This window comes from Liolophura sinensis, chromosome 10 (genome assembly GCF_032854445.1).
Source record: "Liolophura sinensis isolate JHLJ2023 chromosome 10, CUHK_Ljap_v2, whole genome shotgun sequence".
In the NCBI taxonomy this organism is placed as follows: domain Eukaryota; kingdom Metazoa; phylum Mollusca; class Polyplacophora; order Chitonida; family Chitonidae; genus Liolophura; species Liolophura sinensis.
Window position 1 is genome coordinate 27,312,564 of NC_088304.1, and position 14,660 is coordinate 27,327,223.

General features: G+C 39.6%; 1 protein-coding gene across 1 annotated transcript; it reads right to left on the reverse strand.

Moving 5' to 3' along the window:
- Positions 1–1,890: 1,890 nt before the first annotated feature.
- LOC135477056 (uncharacterized) lies at positions 1,891–13,661 on the reverse strand. Its single transcript, XM_064757207.1, has 17 exons — positions 13,561–13,661; positions 12,660–12,730; positions 12,023–12,141; positions 10,964–11,110; positions 10,134–10,261; positions 9,621–9,721; positions 8,854–8,942; positions 8,385–8,500; positions 7,499–7,620; positions 7,246–7,332; positions 6,754–6,926; positions 6,243–6,338; positions 5,547–5,675; positions 4,831–4,977; positions 3,479–3,563; positions 3,141–3,250; positions 1,891–2,058 (listed from the first exon to the last, which is right to left on the reverse strand). The coding sequence occupies exons 1-17, from the start codon at positions 13,659–13,661 to the stop codon at positions 1,891–1,893; spliced, it is 1,989 nt and encodes a 662-aa protein (XP_064613277.1).
- Between the last annotated feature and the right edge of the window lie 999 nt (positions 13,662–14,660).

Here is a 14,660-nt window from a genome sequence, read left to right on the forward strand (position 1 = left end):
AATTGTAGCTTTTACTGCTAACTTAATTTCAGGGGCTAAAAGCTTGTTTTTGCAAATCGTCTCTTTGTGTTCATTAACTGCAATTTTCTACCCAAATTCATCTACATCCATGTATATAGATCATAACAAATCGTTACTGTCATGGTTTCGAGCTTTATACATGGAATAATCTATATGGCGGACTTCATGACGATCAAATGATAGAAACACATTTTCTTTGCCACTTGTGACGTCTAACAAAAGTTTCTAATGAATAATGTACCATAATGTCAAATCTCTGATGTAGTCAAGAAAAGGACGGCAAAACTGACAAGACCTACGATTTCGTATACGATGAACAATTTCAGTCGTTTGTTAATACTAGATTGTAATCATAATGATCCCAGCGTTTGTTGGTATGACGTTGTGAGATTCTGGGCTATATATAGAACTGATAGTTGTAGACGTGCAGTGTGTTCAGATCTGTGCAAAATGCTTAAATGCATAAACTGCAGGGTGGAAAAGTAAAGTGAATTAGTAAACAGACAATCCGACACTTCTAAATAAACCAACAGTGATGACTGCGAGTGTATAACACTTATTTATATAAGCCCAAGGCGTAGCACTTTTTCATACAATTGCTCGTGGGCTATCTCGCTCTCTCGTAAATCTCGTCGCCTTATTAAGTCTCCTTTACCAGACGGTGCATCTCTTTTCGCCGGGAAACAAATTAACACAATTATGGTAGAGCGGGTCCACCATAATTGTGTCGTACGTGTATATTTAAGGCTGTATAGTGCAGTATTGGAACCCAAAGGATTCGCTTCAGTGTGCACGGCCTGCACAGCACTTTGATCGATGTTTAACTCATTTGTATAGTGCAGACTGTGGAAGATGGCGCCATTTTTGGGCTGCGGGTGTTTAAATGCAATGACCAGTACGTTAGGGTCAGAAAGTTAAACATAATGTTGCTTAACTCACCCTACTAACATTTCATGTCAGTCAGGAACACTTATGATTCGGCTGAGGTATTATTTATTGATTTGGTTAGTGTTTTACATGGCTGCGGCATTAGGGAAGTAGGTTTGCGAAGAACTTGAGGAGCGGTGGTGTTTTACTCTGGGCACTGCGCTTTTCTGCACATATTAAACCTGGCCGCCATGGAAGAATGGAAGACGTCTTGAGCGTGGGGTTACACGCTAATCAAATATCTAAAACACGCCAATCAAATAAATAAATAAATAAAACAAATCAAATCAGATCAGATCAGATCAGATTAAATAAAACCAAATCGAATATAAATAAGATAAATAAATATTGAAAAGGAACAGGGAAATAAACAGCTTCGTGCATTAAAGAGTTACCTCCCCTGTTTCCGTTCTTGATTAATTCGTATAAAGGCGAAACTCACTCTTGGACACATTAAGATATAATATGGTTCTAAATTTATTGACAACTCACGTCAATGTCGCCAAATCCAGATATCAACAATGCTGTCTGAGTGGAGAGTTTTTTTGCGGAACAATCAGGCCTAAAAAATCAAAATCATTTACATGTTATAAAGCTGACATGATGTGGAGATGGAGATATAACTTATGTGCATGATCATAAAATGACACACAAAACATCTGAATTTATCCGGCAAAAATTCTTATATATATATATATATATATATATATATATATATATATATATATATATATATATATATATATATATATATACCCTTATATGTATATACCCTTATTTCATATTACACAGTATAATATGTTACACCCGTGTTTTACTAAATGGTTTACTTCAGATGTTTTAAACAGTTTTATTTCAGTTTGATCTTCATAAAAGCATAGTAGTCATTTCCATGAAGCCTTATCATTTTGATCAAGAGTCACTATCATCTGGAAATTTGGTTCAAACAGACTCACTTCCTTTATACGAGGGCCCGACTGGCAGATGGGGCCCCACATCGGCCATAGTCGGGGGTTGGGGCACTCCTTTCTGCTGGGCCCAGTCTCCAGCGCCGCACACAAACCGGAAGTCACCAGCATGGAAGTTGTTAAATTCATTGACATGATCAGTCTAGAAAAAGATAAAAAAAATTGTTATTAATAATGTGTTATCTATTACTTTGATAACAGCTGGTAAAAAGAAAGGGTTTTTCCGGACAAGTCATTCCTAACGAGCTGTCATTATTGAAAACTGGTATACCAATAATCACTAAATAAACTGAATGTGGTATAGAAACCACAGCTTACCTAAATCTTTTACGTCTTCAGAAAGACAACTCTCTTTTAAAATACAAACAAATGCACACATAGTTGTGTTCTATGCACAAAACATCGGTTCTCCTTCGTCCAGTGTCGCCGTTTAGTCTCTATGGGAGTTTTCAAAACTGACAGGAAAGTGTGTCCATAACGTCATAATTATACAGGCCAACGCCACTGTTTCAGGAATGGCACTACAGTGAATCAAAAGCACTAGTATCAACGTCACGAATAGTCACAATAAGACCTAGCAACCATTCGATCATCACACCTTATATTATTTAGCAACGTGGGATTCCTAAGTTGCTCATCCTTCCAAGACAGCTGTGCTATAGCTTCAAATGAGTTACCGCTTCGGGACCGGTAGATCCAGGAACAATCCTTGATCGATTCACACCTAAGACTTTAAAAGAGGAAGTTGTAACTTCCTCGCTTGGCGTTCAGCATGAAGGGGATAGTGCAACGACTGGTTGACCCGTATCAGTATAATGGCTCGGGCGGGGCGGCTTACTTGCCTTTGGTAAGTCGTCTCAGTGAAGCAGCACTAAATAAAAGAGCAGTGGAAATCCGTCCTGCAACAAGGAGGCACATTACACGTGCATGCACCCTAAGGATTCCTTCGTCGTCATATGACTGAAAAATTGTTGAATACGACGTTAAACCCCAAGCACTCACTCACTCACTCAAATGAGATTAAACGTGAGGCCAAAATTCAACTGAGAGCTGGTCAAGTCATATTTAAGAGAATAAAACTGGCATTTCTTAGTACAAGATACAAAAGCTTGGCGATAAACACTGGCACGTAAGCCATTCACTTATCCAATCCACCACGATTGCGTTTTGAGTTGTGTTTACACAAACACCTTAGGGAGACATGAAGGATACCCGGACACCTACCTCATAGTTATCATGTAAGTTGAAATACTCTGTTTTTTGTAGGAATGCCCCATGGTAGTTGATCAAGTGGCGGCTGCCACGGATGATCATGTTCTTGTAGATTTGATTACCTGGTGTTCCAACAGAACGTATCACCTTTCATTTGCAGATGTGTACAGGCACATTTCTTACAACAATCTATGTTGTAAAACGTCCAATACATACATGCCAATTTATATTAGAAAATTTTAATACACTGACTTTGGCTGTGTTTATATAGATTGATTCCATTATGTTTATGTAATTTTAACTGTTTTGAGAGGAATGTATAGATTGTAAAAGCGTCAGTAATTAATTACCTTCAGGAGCCCCTGGGTGACCTTGATCAATTCGAGCCAATGCTGGGTACTTTTGTGCCCAAATACCAGTTTTATATGGCAGGGCCTGTGGACAAGGGAAAAACAGACAACTGAATAAACGCCTTGATCAGGTCGATTATTACTACAAATACTAATCAGCGGAAGGTCATGGGTTTCCCCCAAAGCTCTGCCCGGTTTTTCCTCCCACCATAGTATTTGCCGCCGTCGTATTGAAATATTCTTCAAAATAATTCTAAGTAAATCAATGAATAAATAATAGCGCAAATACGTTGTTTGGCAAATATACTGTAGGTTGATTTGATTTATCTGGTGTTTTACGCCGTACTCAAGAGTATTTCACTTATACGACGGCGGCCAGCATTATGGCGGGAGGAAATCAGGCAGAGCCTGGGGGGAAACCACGACCATCCGCAGGTTGCTGCAAGACCTTCCCACATACGGCCGGATAGGAAGCCTGCATGAGCTTGACTTGAACTCACAGCGACTGCATTGGTGAGATACTCCAGGGTCATTACACTGCGCTAGGGCGCTAACCAGCTGAGCCACGGAGGCCAATGTGTGTTGAAGCAGTAATACATAATGCTTTTTCGAAACGAGAAGAAGGTGGAATACAAAAATCCTAAAGTAGTGAGGCCCAATCTTCTATCTTCTGCTGCTATCCGGCTATACATGTAAACGTTGTCCGGGGGCACAAACATACATACCCACTCTAGCATTAACCTTATAGAGGCATATTTTAATCTGAAATCGCTTCTAGATCGCAAGTCTTCGACAGAGCTGTATGTATACACAGATTCGTCAAAACCGGGTAATACCAAAATCACGTGCAGCTTCACGATATGGCTGAAATATTGACGATGTGTTGTGAAGTCATAAGATAGCTTTCTTCTAAGATATAAAAACATTACCTAATAGCATCTTTGGCTCCCACTGAGTGACATAAAACCCTATTTCTTTTCTGTCCATGGAACCCAAAATCTTAAGACCTTATAGGTAGTTTCATCCGTTGAACTTTAGCAATTTTAGAATGTTACCCGACGCTCCATACTGAATGGAACGCACACGTGCACATGAACCAGACATTAAACTGTAACCCGGAGTCAGAATGTCATAATTATCCCCTCCCCTCGATTTAGTGAGGCAGCATACCAAATTAGTATGATCGATTTGGGGAGCTATATCAGTAGATTCTGGCCTTTAAATGCAGAAGGCTTGGCGGTGAATGAATGTACAGGCGGATGGACAAATCATTAATAAATCAAATGTTCATTCAGTCAATCAGGCATTGTTATCACTGTGTAAATTGAGTTTAATAGAATAGAACTGATTACCACAAGTGTGTCATGGAGGGTTTTGTCGTTGCTGTGCCCGTTGATGCCCCTCCCGTCCACGTCGATCACCGTTGAGTGGGGATTGAGGAACACGTTATAGCGAGCAATGTTGTCCCGACCGCCCCCTATGTTGAAGTGAACCTCGTTCTACAAAATAAATTTTATCTTACTTAAAGCATCAGCAACACTTACAGTGACAAGAGATGATATTTAATCGACACTCCGAGACGTTTCAGTGAGAAATTGACTTCAGCAAGAGTCACGTGGTGAAGCAAATTGTGATGAAAATGGGATACATATCGGATTCAGTGATAAAATTTAAACATAAGTTATTGAGAAATTACAGTTAGAAAACGTAAATTTAGTGTAGAATGTGACTAATGTGAGGTGAATTTAGTATATATATATATATATATTTTTTTTTGATTGGTGTTTTACGCCGTACTCAAGAATATTTCACTTATACGACGGCGGCCAGCATTATGGTGGGCGGAAACCGGGCACAGCCCGGGGGAAACCCACGACGATCTTGCTGACAGACCTTCCCACATACAGCCGGAGAGGAAGCCAGCATGAGCTGGACTTGAACTCACAGCGACCGCATTGGTGAGAGACTCCTGGGTCATTACGCTGCGCCAGCGCACTAACCAACTGAGCCACGGAGGCCCCGAATTTAGTTATAGTCGTCCGATTTTGGTAATCAAATCCCGCCTAACCTCGTAGAAAACGTTGCCCTCGATGAGAACACTGGAGTATTGGTCGTCCAGCATCACACCACGGACCTCAGCTCCTGGCAAGAACCTAAGCACGTGATGGATATGATTCTCCTTGATCACGTTACCTCTCTGACAACAAAAAACACAACGTATTTAAAGACGCGATTTGGCTTTGTTATCCGATGGTCAAGACGGGAGATTATATGTGTCCATGACATATGAGGTTGCAAGAGACGATCATATAACAGCCATGTTATAACAGAATACAGCTAAAAGAGTAAAACCAGACTTCAACGACAGTGTGGTAGGTGGCAAATGGGCACACGATATTTTCAATTTATACGAGTAAGCGTATCATTCTACTTGCTCATGGGAATACTCAAAAGATGCTTGAAACGTTTGGCTCAGATAGTATATGAGCATACCACGTGACTAAGAAGTTCTCGTTCGTAGTATATGTTGGAACATTACTGATCTCGTGAAAAACTGCTCATTTGTGAAAAGCCCCTGCCAAACTCAACCATACAGAGGTTGCCATTTTAGAGACGTAAGATTCTGCGTAACGATCCCCTGACGACAGAAACAACCTACTCAAGACAGCAGACCGGAAATCGTTTACAAGACGGCTTCACCCACAAATGTGGCTTAAAATCACTGTAATGAACTAGTTCTATAAAAACTAATTCATTCACTCACAAATGTCCAGTCCCTGCCAGAATGGATGGCTCCGCAGTCACTGGTCCCTGTACACAGATTGTGGAGGTGGTTCCGGCGAATCACGTGATCATTACCCTTGCAGTAAAACAATACTATGATTTAAAAGCGTCGCCCGCAACTGTCTCATAACTTCCATAAAGCCCTGTAAATCAATTTTCTAGCAAATTCGTTTTTCGGAATATGATGTCTACAATAGAATACCTTGATTTAATACAAAAGTTGAATAGAAAAGCTCGTCTCTGAAGATTTGTAAAAGATGGCCCTGTTTAATTTCAATGAAAATAATACGCTCGCAACAGGGAAATACATGTAATTATTTCCTATTAGAGTTAGAAAGGGGACTTTTTTTACAGGTATGACCAACCAGGAACAGCAAGAGTCTGGCAAAGGGACTTTATGCATCGCTTTATTGATACAAAGAAACATCTGGGGAAAATAAAAAAACAATAAAAAAACACCTTGCCGACAGAATCGTTCTCTCTGAACTCACCTTCCACATAATGCCAGTATAAGGACCGTGGGAGATTTCATTGTGCTGGATGGTAATTCCCACACCAGCTATGTTCACACCATGCATTCCCACAGCAGTGACGCGGGAAAACTCAAAGATTCGATTGTTCTCGATGACATGACCAGACGATGTCAGCGTTCGCCTGTCTCCACCTGGACAGCATAACAAGACTTTTCCAGCAAAATGATTATATTAACCTTGTGTCGTTTGATCATAGGAATGGCTTGGGTTTAAACAGACTAAGTGAACCCATAAATGCTGTTAATTTAGTGCTGTTTGAGTGTTTGTTTGATTGAATTTTAACGTCGCTTTCAACATTATTTCGGTCATATCACGTTGGTTTCTTCTAGCATGCCGGACTCATGCTGACATGTGTATAATGCTGCCTCACTGGAACGCCATGCCCAAGACACCAGAGATGACGCCCATCATAGTCACATTTTTCAGACAACGGACAAGCCAGTACCTTACCATTGATCGATAATCCACCATCTGTGTCGTGAATATCACATTGTCGAATTGTCACATTAGACCCCGACAGGTGCATACCATACGAACCTAGGCGAGAAACAAAGTCTCAAAAGTGCACATAGAGTCTGAGAGGAAATACACAGAACGATAATTTCCAAATACTACAGTGATCCTAAGTGTTTAGAGCAAAACACATAGCGAATGTAGGAATTAGAAAACGACCTGTATAAAACAAACACAACGAGAATTGTACCTGTGTTTCGTATTTCGATCCGTTCAAAACTACACGATGATAAATGTGATCCATCAACGCCATAGTGACGCGTGTTTTCGAAAATCAAGTCTTGGAAAACGATGTTCGACGCGCCCGACATCCTGGAATTATACAGGAATTAAATCTACATTACAACATAAACATGCAAAGTGTCAATAGGCGAGTTTCCGGTTACAACTCTTATTGGTAAAAGTCAAAAAGTCCGCCTGTCACCTTTTACTGATCGCATTTAAAATGACATAGGCGTATGGAAAAGATAGGCAACGTTTACTTATAGCATTTACTATAACATAGGTTTGTGGAAAAGTCTCATATAAGGTTACTTAGAGTACAACTGAGGAGAAAATTGAGGCACTGAACGTATGTGAATCTGAGAAATTTCTAAAGGAATGAAGTGTCATCTATGCCTGTAGAACACAATGAGATAAGCCATCGGTAAATTAATGCCAACAAAGGCTGCCTATCGTTTTCACGAGTCACATGATACCGTAGGACTGTTTTTGCCTTTAACGACAAAAGTTCGAACTCGAAACTCCTCTACTGATGCCATGAAAGGCCAACCCTTATGTGTCATTGATTATTGACATTTGTGAATCTTTTTCTCCTACTACTGGGTCAGGCTTATCTGAATGCAAATCTATAGCATTTTTGACATATTTATCTCACTGATGGTTTTCAGAGTAATCGTACTGACTGGAGGCTCCTGGGTCATTACGCCGTGCTGACGTGCTAACCACTTCGGCCACGGAGGCATTTCTTGACATATTTATCTCACTGGTGATATATTAGTTGTATTATATTTGTCAAAACTTGTAAAAATGCATAAAACCAAAATATACATAATCAAGTCCTAATATATATTTACTGGAACAATGTGTTGATCATTGAGCCGTAGATGACGTCATTCGTGGACACAACACCGTTGTGTTCCGGCGGCCACAAGTACAGAATACCGGATGTTCTGTCTATGTAATACTCTCCCTGTAAAAAGTGAACGACGAGGCAAAAACCCAGTCTCTGACTTAAAGCATGAAACCCAGATCTTGGGATATGACCAGCTAGTTGTGGCAAACTGTCGAATAACTGCTCTTTCATTTGACTGAGCTGCTCAATTAGGGCGGCAAAACATGTAAAATATTATTGCTATTTATTTACCATTACGCTGGGAAATAAAACCAGTTAAGTGTATTAAAACATCTGGTATTAATAATTGTTCATTCTTATTTCCTGTCATATAAATCACCCAAGGCATGTGCAATTATCATTAAAGTGAGTAACGAAGTCAATTATTAGTCAGTTATTTAAATGAGTTTGCTGAAATCTGTGTATCTCACTGGCTGGTCCAACTCGGAGAGCGCGTTAAAAACGCTGAAATATCCTCCCTGCTGACTGTAGCCGGCATGAGCGCCCATTTGGTAGTGTCCTGATGAGACAATTCAATACATGACCTGAATAATGTCCCAAACTGCTTGTACCACGTATCATGACGACATTGAATAGTGTACGTTGCGTGTCTATACGTTTCAGTGAGAATGTGTTTGTTTATTTGAATACCCATTCATCCTAGAAAGAGCTTGCCTTTTAGTTTCTAGGTTTCGTGAGCGGTGGTTTGAAAACTATTCTCAGACAGGGAATTTTCAAGATCATTAATGATCTCTCGCGTGGTCTAACATTAAGTTTAATGGAGACCACTTGCTTCACACTAACATGACATACACCACACGTGCATGGAGCGATCCGCAGAAAATTGGCAAAAACTGATTTCTCCGATTCCATCTGTCCATGAAAGTGGTCCCCATGAGATAAGTGGAAATTCATGAGTATGGCGATAGAAAGCAATCAAATAAATATATAGATAAATCCTTCAAATGGTTTTAATTGAATGAAATTAACCATTGAAGATGAAAACGTTTTGTAGCCAAGCAATATCTCAGAAAGTAATTAAACAAATGTATCTAAAGCTTACTTTATACAACTCAGCTGTTAAGTATTCTTTTCGCGAGTATTGAAATGTCAGTGTTATATTTTAAGATTTTAGATTTCATATTGGTAGGTATTAAACCGGTGGTAAAAACGTGTTGTTCCCTCGACCGGTATTTACCTGTCCGGAATCCGTAGCGAGTAGTTGTTTCCAAAGTAATGAGTCGCTTAGACGTGTCAATGCTAGCGACCTTGCCGGCGTCGTCCGCCCAACTCCAATACCTGCAAACACCATTTGTGATAATAAATTGTAACTAGCATCAATACACTTTTGCCTAATTCTGCTTAGGCCTTAGGTGCTAGGAGGGGCGCGTATACATAGTTACTTTTTTAATGTGTTCAAGAGAAATTAGAATACAACCCTAATTAAGGAAAATTGATAAATTACCCGATAACACCGGTGACACGTGTGGCGATTTGCCAACTGTCACACTATCCTCACTGCTCTGCTTTCACTCTTTATGCTGTAGTCTTTTATATCCTTTGCAGCAGAGATCAGATAACATGACACGCCATTAGCCTAGGTTTGCTTGCTGACAAAACTCGAAACCATTGACCAATAGAAATTCGTATAACATCCAATCCAAGGTACACACAAACAAAGCACACTTTTCTCATAACTGGACTACCTTACCAAAATCCGTACACCCACAGGTCCGATTCCTGCTTCCATTTCTCCGCTCGGTTGCCTACCGTACTTGCGTATCCAAACCTTTTCCCTTCTCTCCCATCCGGAACAGACACGACGTTGATATAGGAGCCCTCAGTTAAATAGTACAACATGATTATTTCCAGGGTAGACCAAGATTTTAATCCATAATTAAAGAACGGCCACATTATGATAAATTATTCTGTAAAGTTTATCTCTTTTGTGTATCTGTAGCAGTTATCTATCTGGTCCGTTGTACTAGCTGGGGGCTTTCTAGAGGTTGACATAAAAGAGAAAAGACGATGTGAAAAATGCATCCCCAATCCCTACCCCCGGCCAAAAACCATTGAAGAGGGCAAAAACACGCAAAACAGGTAAAATCCGTTCATAAATAGTAGTTGTAGTTGTTTTTACCTTGGAATTGAATAAATCATATATATACTGTAACTGGAGAGAAACCATAAGATCAATATCAGAAGGCACTGTCATTACAGATTTAATAAGCTAACAACCGTATCATCCTTTGTATTTTTTAATTTTTTTTTTTTGGATTTCATTAAAGCTGTGTTCACACATTGCGAGTTTTCGTACTGAAAATAGGACAAATGCTTTTTTATAAGCAATGTCCAAACAAAGCTTGCCTTCAAATGCAACAACCGTACGACATGGCGCAAGTTTTAGCTTCACTGGACCCGACCATTTCGACGGGTGGACTTGACAATCGTACCGTGTAAACACGACCTCAAACAAGTAGAGCACTGAACGTGTTTAAGAACACCTCAAGTCCACAACACATGCAGTACTGTACTACTCACATCATTAGGCCATCGTGCAACACGGAGAGGCTTACTGTTGTAGAAAATCTCCATGGGTGCCTCTCGGGATTTATAAAACCCGAAACGTGACGTGACACCGAGCTGTGGGACGGTGATACCGGCATCTGCAAACCTCAACTGACGCACCTGGAAGCAAAACAATTAAATAGTTAGACAGGGATGGACTTTTGGATCACGTCGTTTTCACACAATGCTTGTTTTATTGCAGGAAAATTGTCTTTAGTAAAGCGGAGGGGAAGTTTTGTTAAATCACTATCTTACCCAGTCAAATGACATGGCCATAATTGGTATGCTATTTTGTGTTCTTTTTGTTAATATTCTGACGATCCACACTTTTTACGAGAAGGTTTAACAACAACACACGTGTAAGTCTATAACTATTGACAAACGAATGTATAGAGAAAGGAGAACAACGACTGTCCAGACCTTATCTGGATAAAGCAATGTATTACAAGCGACTGCTAGATATGAGGTAAAGCGTCACAATTAAGCAACCACTTATCTATTCTGTTCCACTTTGAAGATTATATCGGTAAAGTGGACCAGCATAATTAAGTAGCAGCAATTGTTCTATAAAAATCTTTTAGTGATATTCAGGACCGAAATAGTTTTACTTCACCTTTGAATGCGCTACAGCCGGAATACGCTGAAGCACATGCGCGTCTGTCACCGGATGGAACAAATGCGGATCTAATCGTTTCCCTCCTGTCTTATAAAGGAAAAGTGCGAATGGAAATGTTGAATTCAAACATTACACGATTTTACTTGGAACATGTCACTGAGGATTCATTGGACTATATAAAACGGAATAGTCTTTCCACCACCACAGAGAACTGTTGACGCTTGCATGAACTCCTTAATTTTGTTTACTTAATATATTTTATTTGCTCTTTGGTGGTTTTTGCTGAACATTGTTTTGAAAATTGCTCTTGCGATTATTAATCCGGAACATTTATTATGGTTGGCGCTTGGTATACGAATGTCAGTTTCGACGCCTAGATTTTGTGACGACGTGTCAGATAAGTGTGGTATACTTACCACATGGGCTTGCTCCTTGTTGTAAAATGAACGTATTGTGACATGGAACCCATACTTCTTTGTCAAGGAGATTGTCTGGGACAAATCGTAGTATCCTTTGCGCAGTTCAATGAAAACTCCTGTCGAATACAGTATTCTCGTATTTTCACCACCAAGATAACGATACTTCACAGGACTGTTTGGTTTCAAAATGTAATCGGGTGCCAAAGTCTTTATCCCTTGGAGAAAAGGCTAAAGTGATATAGTGGCAGTTGACCTGGTTTGCTATAATAAATTATAACACTTTTCCAGGATATTAGAATCTTATCGCAAGGTCCGGAGGATAACACATCGTAAATGTGCTAGAACCATTGTGTAATTTCATTTAAAGAAGGTTTCATTCATGCAGTGTTAAAAACATCACTATAGTATTCTAAGGACCTGGAGAAGACCTTTAGTGCAAACAATTCTCTTTATTCTAAATACATTTGAAAAGTAGACCAGTTCAGAGTTAATGATCGAGGGCGAATGAGAAAACTTTGCATTGTTACAGGTTAGGATTTCTCTGGAAATGACTGCTCTATTTATGAATTTAATACCTTAAATGTAGTTCACAGAAAATAAGAATTAGACTCTAACTCGTTGGTAAAACTCTTACTATTCCCCTTCACATCGACGTCGTCTAACCGAGCAATTGCTTTCTCTAACGTCTTCAGAGGATGGGTCAACCTGAAATAAGAAGTCCGAGCGTGAGGTTCAGTGAAGGAGACCTGAAAATTGTTGACGATCAGAATTACTGGGAACCTTTCCCACGTGTGATGCATGGATATACAAATCATAGTGATAAAACACAAAAGATCTTCAAGGAAGGTAAGACAGCATAGACGGCCAGACGAGAGCAGTTAAAGGTTTATTGTCCCCAAGCTCCAGAAACAGTGAACACTTTAGAATCTACCATCTCTCTGTCCAAGGACGTATTTATTACTCACACATCGTGGATTCAATACGATACAGAACCCTAAAACACTGTTACATGAATCCGTGGTGTCAATATCACTTCCGACTTTAAAATAGCGTCAACTGGAGGACGAAAAAAGCACGTGTTGCATGTTGCGGACTGACAGCACTGAAATCAAGTCTACCATTTTATGTTGGAAGACTCGATGGACTGCGGCGGTTGGATATAAATAAAGAATCTGTTGTACGTTGATGATTGAGAACAATGAAATTTTCATCTTTCTCCCAGCGTAAAGCCGCCTTTACATCGTGCAAGCTGTATGCACTCGATAGATGAATTAAACTAGACAAGTACGTTTACCACGATGCGCCAACACAAACCAATTGTCTATTTCTACAATTGTAAAATAATAGCGTTTGTCCTGTTTCATTTCGACCAAGCGAATATGGTAGCTTCATACGGTGAGTCGCAAGGTGTGAACGCGGCTTTAGCATGGGACGTTTTAATTCTGTCAAGTGCGAGCAATAAAATTTTGGGGGCAACAATAAAGGCCCACGATGGTATATGCTCAAGTGTTTATGCACGTAGAATGTATATTTACCCGTCATTATTGTCAGATCCCGTTGGCTGCACAATAAGGTGGATATCCTTGCCGAACGCTGAAGACAGGAAGGCGCCGATGACAAGAAGCTGAGACAGCATCATCACAAAACCACTTGTCTGGCAAAATCCTCTCGCTAAAACCTAATGTATCGTTACCTGAGAAATTTGGGTCATAATTTTAGAGCCACAGCTAAGAGATAAATCTCAGTCCTCAAGGTCGTGGATCGAGGCCAGGTGTTAGCTGACGTTAATCCAGGTCATTAAGCGGTGTATTAATTGGATACGTTCAAAAGAATTATGTGTAGATACAATTATAGCTATTTTCTAAATTTTTGCCAAAATATGAATAACGCATCATTTGTGTAATACAGATTTTACAGATGTCAGATCTGCAGCACAGTTTTCATGGGAGAATGTAAAGAAGTAGATTAGTCGAGCAATATCTGTCCCTTGATAAGATAAAGACGTGTACAAATGACCATAGATTTAGCTCCGGTATTGTACTAAGCAAATTTGTTAAGATGCCAATCATCAAGGTGCTTTTTTTTCTTACAGTGTACTTATTAATAACCAGTTCAAGGGTCAGTGTCCCAGGTTAGTAAAGTTTAAGCTTAGAATAAAACTGCACTAGGGTAAACTGGTAAAGTGCCGTACTTAATTAACCTACTCATCCGATACACTGTCGTTTGAAAAAAATTCTCTTCTTGCTTTTCTGGCTCTAAATCCTTTATGTCTGTACGCTAATGAAAGTTCCTCCAAGGGGTTGTATCATGTTCAAATCTTGTATAGTTTTATAGTACTTATAGGATTTTATAAGCAGACGAAATAATAATGGTATGCAAACCAGGGATTCGGTTTTATATGATATATTCCAAGAAGGAAAGTTTTCCCGTTTCTCGCCAGCAATGAAGATTTAAAACATAATAATTCAAACTATCTTTTTGTTCAGTTCGTGAAATCCTAATTTTGCATGTACATGTATGTTAGTACCAGTTTAGAATATAACAATCTAAGCTGATTTAAAAGTGTAGAAATGACCCTCAGTTTTAGACAGAACCATGTGTTATTACAAAATATACTATAATGCTGGCCGCCGTC